At 27.6% G+C, this 8,013-nt stretch overlaps 1 protein-coding gene across 1 annotated transcript; it reads right to left on the bottom strand.

Moving 5' to 3' along the window:
* Positions 1-842: 842 nt before the first annotated feature.
* Positions 843-2,270, bottom strand: LOC108456310 (transcription factor MYB62-like). The gene is made up of 2 exons (XM_017754908.2): positions 1,757-2,270; positions 843-1,677 (listed from the first exon to the last, which is right to left on the bottom strand). The coding sequence occupies exons 1-2, from the start codon at positions 1,914-1,916 to the stop codon at positions 992-994; spliced, it is 846 nt and encodes a 281-aa protein (XP_017610397.1). The 5' UTR covers positions 1,917-2,270; the 3' UTR covers positions 843-991.
* Between the last annotated feature and the right edge of the window lie 5,743 nt (positions 2,271-8,013).

Below are 8,013 nucleotides of genomic sequence, written 5' to 3'. Positions count from 1 at the left end.
ATTAAAATAATATTGCGAAAAAAAGTATGATTTATTAAGTTTTAGTATTTTCTATTGTTGTTAAAATTATGATTGAATGTTAAAATTTTTTTGGACATGATAGTGAAATGTTAAAAATTTGTTCCGTTATATAATATTTAAATAATTTAATATAATGGTACATGAAGTATAAATTTTAAATACCTTTCAAATAATTAATATAAATTATTTGTAAAATTAATGATACATAAAATATTTTAGAAACTTAAATATAATAAATTATATTTAAATAATTTAATATAATGATATATAAATATAAATTGATCTATTTTTTATACATTTTAAATAATTAATATATATAATGATATTTTAATCATTTTCACGTCCAAACGCAAAAAGTCAAAAGCATCTAAATTCTAACTTTTAGGTTTCAATGGAAAATAACTTTTCACCATAATTTTGACACCAAAAGTTAAAATAATAATAATAATAATAATAATAATAATTCAATTTATATTAATATTTGTTTAACATAATTATACCTAAAAATCAATTAATAGTATCATTAAAATTTATTATTCTATATTGATAAAAATATTTTAAAATTATAAATTATAGCATATAAGGACGAGTTAGTTGGAATTGAGTATAGTTTTAATTTTTTTTTTGAATTGATTTTAGGTAAATTAATATATAATTTCAAATTGAGTGGAGTTTGGATTATGTTGGATATATGGATGCAGGCAAAAAACTACCTCGATCCAACCTGTTGCTATCTATATTTGTTAAGCATCTCTTCTGTAAGATAATGTATATCCAAAAATAATAATTTTTCAAGAAAAAAATAATAATCTCCTAAAATATTTAGAGAAAAAAATGAATTAGTTTATCTTCACAACTTAACAAACATTGAATTCCTCAGTTGCAGTAATAACATTTGGACAAAAACTCGAATGACAATAAAAAATCTGAACACAAATAAACCCAGAAAATCAACTATGAAGAAATAACATCAGAGGTTCCACTTCAATGGAAGTTCCCATAGTTCTCCCATGCTCCATATCCCATCTGCAAAACCATCATTAACCCAATTGTTGTCCGCCATGTGGCAGTCGGCAGTCATAAAATCCCCAACTGCTGATGTGGATGGCAGGTTGATGGTTTCCATGCCGTAGCAACTACTGTTATCAACATAATAGCAATCCTTTGCAACCGTGTTGTACTCATTGTTATCAGTGATGCCGAATGAACTTGTTTGGTACTCTGCAAATTCAGATATTTTCGACATGTTATTATTCATGGATTCTGAAGAAGAAACACATGAACTCGCACACTGCTCCGAGTCTGAATTTTGCTGCTCCAGCCCTGCTACTTGTTGAGGAAGTGTTGACGACCCTTTCATCATTTGAAGCAATCTTGGCATCCAAAAACATCTAATAACATTTCGAAATGCTGCACTATTAGCATCGATCTTAAGATGACGTGCCTGTTTTTGCACACGGGTTCTCCAGTAATTCTTGATCTCATTGTCGGTTCTCCCTGGTAGCTCTTGTGCAATCTTGGACCACCTGTTGCCCCATTTGCAATGGAGTTCAAGGATCAAAAACTGTTCTTCTGGTGTAAGGTTCCCACGCTTCACATCTGGTTTCAGATAATTCAACCATCTCAACCTGCAACTCTTCCCAGTTCTCCTTAACCCTAAACCCAACACAACAAATCTTATTAAACTAATCCTTGTTTTAACATAATAATGTTAGTTCATACTGGTTTAAGTTACCTGCATGTTTTGCAAGCAAATTCCAGTGACCTTCACCATGGCGAGCAACGTAATGAGTTAGGAGAGAGTCCTCCTCTAGCGTCCATGGCCCTCTTCTGAGTTGCTCTGTATCTTCTTCACTACAACTTGTACTAGAACTAACTTTTGTAAAGGATGACATGCTTTTGTTAGGCTAAAAACACAAACTGCAAGTGAATTTACCTACGCCACACCAAGGCCAAGATTTATATATACTAGTAGCTGGATTAAGTAAACTTTTACTCTATAAAACAGACAATATATTGGATGCCCCTAGCTTGAAAATTTGGTCGTAAAGGCAAACCTAAGTCGATTAATCTATCTTGCCATAAAATTCTCTCTTTTACATTGATCAAAGGGTAAATTATTCGTTCTCTTAAAAATGCAATCTATTTATACTCTTAAAAATTAGTTCCATTATGTCAGTATAAGGTATACATGAATGCTATATGTTATTGTCTGATTATTTTATCAATTACACCAGTTTTAAAAAGTATAAATGAATGAAATTTTAACACAAAAAATTAATTTACTCTTTAATTTAATCTACATAAATTAATTTACCTATTTCTTAATAAAAATATAATATAATCTATCTCTTAATACATAATAATTTTATCATCATCCCACCTATTAATCATATTCTCTTTAGCCATCTTACATATATTATATATATATGACAGAAAAAGTGGAGAGATCCTATATCCACACGCAATTTGATGTTGAATGATTGGAAATTATTGAAGTGCTTAACGATTAATGTTTAAAAATAATTTATTTGGCCACTAATGGAGAAGATAGAGGAGTGAAAGAAAAGAATAATTTACCTAATTGGATGAAAGTGAACTGTGGTGTAAATGGGATTTGATTCAGTCCCTGGTTTTCTTTCTTCATTAGATGCTTCAAATATGGAAAGCATGAAACGTGATTGACTGAACAAAGTATTTAATTAATAGGACGGGTAGGCATAGAGAAAAACGTGGGTAAAAATTGGTGGTAGCCAAAACAGCCGGTATTTAGACTTAAAGCAATACAATGAATGCCGAAAGAAACAGTGACGTGATGCTACTCTCCTTTGTTTCTAAGTTGTCAAACACAAACCAAAAGCTATGGTGTACTGAGTTTATGATGGCAACAATGCCAGTTCCTGTGTGGTTCTTGTCACTAAGAAAAAAAAGCCATCAATCTTCGACATTACGTTATAAGGCTATGGGGAATATGATGTACAAGAAAAGTCTGCTATTTCTTTTTTTTTTGGTCAGAGCAGCTAATTCTGACTGTAAATTTAGCCAACTTTGTCAACATACTTATGTGCCACTGTTCAAAAATCACGATTGTGTGTATTTGTGGATCAAATTAACATCCTACGATATTTTCAGATTTTAAATATATAAATAATTTGTATTTCTTTTAAAAAGTTATTTTCGATTTAAGTTAAATTTAAACCAAATAACAAAATTAAAAAAATCTTCTTTAAAATTAAAAAAATATTTTTATCTATTTTACTATTTAAAATTAATTTTATTTAGTTGGTCTAAGATTACGTTATATTTAATTTACTATAATAAAGTAAAGTTGTAATAGAATGGTCTTATGTGAAGGTTGTAATAAAATGGAGTAGATATAATAATTATTTGGCTTGGTTGAATGAAATAAAGATGTAATAGCTAGAGGCGAATTGATTAGAGGGCCTCGAAATTTTGGAAAATTATGATTTTTATTGAAATTTTATCCAATTATTTTAAAAATTCTCATCAAACTCCTAATTTTTTTAAAAAATTATTAACCCTAAACTTAGTTCCAAGATCCATAAAATAAACTAAAATATGCATAAAATCTGAAAATGTAATTTTTAAAGAAATACAAATTAAAAATAAATTATAAAATGAAAAATTATTATTAATTAGGGTAAAAATATTATTTTAATAAATGATTTTTAAGATATTAATATATGTTATTAAGATTTAAATAGGTTATTTATAACTATTTTGTTTAATGTTATTACATATTATTATAATATTAAAATATTATTTAATAATAAATTTTCATTTAATAATTTTTTTAATTTAAGGGTAAAAATGTTATTTTTATAATTATTATTTTAGTTTATTATTAATTAGGTAAAAATGTTATTTGTATTTCGTGCAGGAATCACGATTGTGTATTTGAACCAAAGAAAATATGCTATTACGGGATGTTTTGAAATGTGAATAGGACGCTCAAGTAGGAATTGAGATATATTTTCATGTAAATATATTCCCATTAATGTAATTTATGAAAAATTAAAATTAATAATTGAGATCTATTTGCATGTATATATTATATATAATTTATGAAGAAGTTATAAATTAAACTATAATATGCTATTTATGAAGAAGTTATAAATTAAACTATAATATTAGCATGTCTTGAGACAATGAACTTCATGTTTCAAGGCTTGGTCTCGAGACCATCTTCCCTTATTTTCCTATTTTTGCTTTAATATTTGGATGTCTCGAGACAAAGGGTTCTGGTCTTGAGACTTGGAATAGGACAAAGTTATTTTAACTTTGATGTTCTTCTGCCTCAAGACAAAGGCCACAAGTCTCAAGACTAAATAGATATGCCTCGAGACATTAGGCTCATGAATGTAATACTGGGTGAAATTTATTCAAACGGTCTCGAAACATGTTCTTTTTATCTTGAGACTTAATGATCCAATAGTCAAAATTCTATACTTACCACAAAACATAATCATCAAATAAACCTATCTAGATATATTCAAACATCACCTAAACATAACCTCGAATTCATCGTTACTAAATTAACCAATTTGGACATTCAAACTCACATAATCAAGCATAACTAGCTATTAATCAAAAGATAAAATATAACCATTATAACATTATGGGACACTTACCAAAAGTGAAAAAACACTAATGTAGGCAACAAGCCTACTAATCTAAGTATATGCCATATGACCACGAAACTAAATATACATACAAAATAAGATCGTAATGACTTTCAAGTTGAGCTGGTAAGTTGGATGCTTGACTGAGAAAATTTTATAGCTTTTATCTAAGACTTGTGCATGAAAATAAACAAATCCGTATGCTAACATGATTTGAAAATAAAACACATAAGTATAATTTGAAACAACTCGTTTTTCAGTAGTACCAAAAAGTGGTTTCAGAACTTCGTATTTCGATGACCGCGTTAGTTAATATTATTTAATAATATTTACGAGGTTTTTATAGTGTTATATTAGATTTTGATATGATAAATTTATTAATTAAACAGTTAGTTAAAATAGAAATGGTTTGACTTTAAAGTCAGTGGTTTGAAAATTGAGGTATCGGGATCTCATTTTCATAAATTGAGGTTGTAAATATTTTTATTAAATATTTATCGAATTATTATATTGAAAAATTATATTTTGGATAAATACTTGGTCAAATTAGTGGTTAATTGGTATAAGAACTAAATCATAAAAATCATAAAGTTGATCACCATTGATTTTTATTGGTTAAAATGCTTAGTTAATAATTTTTCAAAGGTCTAATAGGAAATTAACCATTATTTGCATTATAGTGGACGGTTAATGCTTATTATTTAGTAAAATCATGTTATTTTTAATGTTAAATTAATGTTAAAATTAAGAAAAAAAATAAAACTAAACAAAAGTAAAGGTGGCCATCATATTTTCTTCTTCCTATCTTCAAAATTTATCCATTAAAGAGAGCATCAGCCAAGCTTCCAAGCTTTGCATGGGAATGTTATTTTAGTCCATTTTTCGTAAATGTTATGTTTTTGAAATCGTTGTAACTCAATTATCATTGATGGAATCTTGATAAAATTGATATTATTTGATTAGGTTTGATGTTTATATATGAACAAGAATTAATTTGTAAAGTAAAAATTGTTAATTTTGAATGTAGGGACTAAAACAAAAATATTTCAAAATATGGTAAGAAATTTCTATAATTATTGAATTTAGAGGGCTGTACAGGGATGGAATTGAAATCAGATTGTAAAACGAAGCTTGAATTTTAAAGATATAGCTATTTCAATTTTAGGGACTAAATTGAATAAAATATGAAACTTTAGGGAAATTGTGTAAAATGAAATTAAGTTGTCATATGCCTTAAATAAGCTGTTATAAGATATTTAGAATTGATAATTTGAAATGAATTACTGTATAGATCAAGATTTGAACCAACCAATAAATAATCGAGGAAAAAAGAAAAATTGCATATTAGTCTGTAGCACTTCAATTGTTGTTGTTTGTACCTTGTAAGTTCATAGGGTACAGTTATGTACTTTTATGTATTGATTGTAATTGAATTGTGAATCTATATTTAATATTATATTGTAATTTTACAATGTTTATAATTAAGTACTAAAGGTGACAAATGAATTAAGGATCTAACCGTAAAGATTTGCATACTTGATGAATATGTTTATAATTAACATAGTTTGCATTTTATCCATTTTATTCCCTATATCTAAAATGCTCATATCTTTCGTACCGAATCAAAATTAGATTTTATATTAATTCGTTAGGCGCACTTTTAATCTATAGCATAATTTCTTAAAAACTTTCAATTTATTTAATTTAGTCCCTAATATAAAAAAATTAACTATATAGCTAATGTCACACCCGATTTTTGTTAAGTTCGAAAATAAATCGGGGCTAAATTAAAAGAAACCATAAATTGATGGCTTTTACTGAAAAATCAAGAAAATTTAGAGGCTGATTTGGACATAGTTGAGTTCTAAACTTGGTTTAGTTGGATTAGAATCAACTGGCTCCTTAGTGAGAGACAAAATGATTATCAATGGATGGTCTCTATATGGTTGAAGATTGTGCAAGTTGCGCGATAAATAACTAAGAAGTGAATTCCCGTAACAGCCAAATTTTGGTGAAATAGGAACAGTGGTCTCGGGACCACAAATCCAAGCTGAAAAATAAAATTTATTTTTATTTTATTATATGATCCATATTATACTAGAAATGTCGTGTGAAAATTTTGAGAAGAAAATTTTACCGACAATGTGCTTAATTACGAGAAGGACCAAATCGCATAAAATGAAAAAGTTGGATTCTAGTAGCTAGAAGGAACAAATAGCTATGGAATTCAAAACTTAAGGTTCTTATATGGAAATTAGGCCATTAATAAAAAGTGTGTAGATATTTTTGGATGATTCATCCATGGAAAATGAGAAAAAGGCTAGGGACTAAATTAGAAAGTGAAAATATTAATTAATTAAAAAGATGAAAAGAAAATAAAAACCATATTTTCTCATCTTCTTCCTCAAAATAAACATGGAAACCCTAGGAGAGAGAGAAGAGACTTTCATGGCCAAATTGGGTAAGTTTCCTTGTCCCGTTTTTAGTAATTTTGATATTTTTAGAATCGGGATAGCTTAATCTCTCTATTTGGGAGATTAATTTGAAAAGTTATCAAAGTATGAAAATGGGCCATGGATGTATATGTTGGAAATTAGAAAATTATAGTAGGAAATGAAAGATTATTGATAGATAAACAACTTTTACAAAATGATTTTTGATGAAAACATGATTTAAGGACTAAAATAAAAAGTTGTAAATTTGATGAAAAATTATAAAACGTTATGAATACATGTGCTGTAAAATTTGTAATTGGGTTTTGGTTAGGCTTGGAATATGGAGTAATTTGCACAAGTTTCATTTTCCGAGCCTAGGGACGAAAATAGAATTTATGGAAAAGTTAGGGGCAAAATAGTAATTTTGCCTAGGATGAAAATTTAGTCCATATGAATGTAAAATATGATAAATTAATGTTAAATTTACTTGTATAGATTAATGTTAAATTTAGTCCATATGAATGTAAAAAATGATAAATTAATGTTAAATTTACTCGTATAGATCTAGATAGACCAAATTCGGAGTTAGAATGAGGAATGAGAAAAATGTCGGATTAGTAGATTTTACGTACATGAACGTTTGTCGAGGTAAGTTCGTGTAACTAAATTGCATATGTTTTTATGCTTGATTTAAATGTTGTGTTTGTGAATTTTATCAATGTCACAAATATGTGAAATGATCACCTACTCGATATAGCCTGATAAATGAAAATGAACGATAAAATGGTAAATGAATAAAATGTTACTTGTATGCTTGACATGAATGTGGAATGTGTTTTACTTGGATTACATAAATTTTACAGAGGTATGAAATAATAAAATGCCTGATAATGCTTGAAAAGTGTTTAAACCCC

The sequence above is a fragment of the Gossypium arboreum genome, chromosome 9 (genome assembly GCF_025698485.1).
Source record: "Gossypium arboreum isolate Shixiya-1 chromosome 9, ASM2569848v2, whole genome shotgun sequence".
Taxonomy (NCBI): domain Eukaryota; kingdom Viridiplantae; phylum Streptophyta; class Magnoliopsida; order Malvales; family Malvaceae; genus Gossypium; species Gossypium arboreum.
This window is presented reverse-complemented; position numbering and strand designations above follow the sequence as displayed.

Coding starts and splice junctions, on each gene's coding strand:
- LOC108456310 (XM_017754908.2), bottom strand. CDS start 1,916: ATGTCATCCTTTACAAAAGTTAGTTCTAGTACAAGTTGTAGTGAAGAA. Junction 1,678..1,756: donor TTTGCTTGCAAAACATGCAG/GTAACTTAAACC, acceptor TGTTGGGTTTAG/GGTTAAGGAGAACTGGGAAG.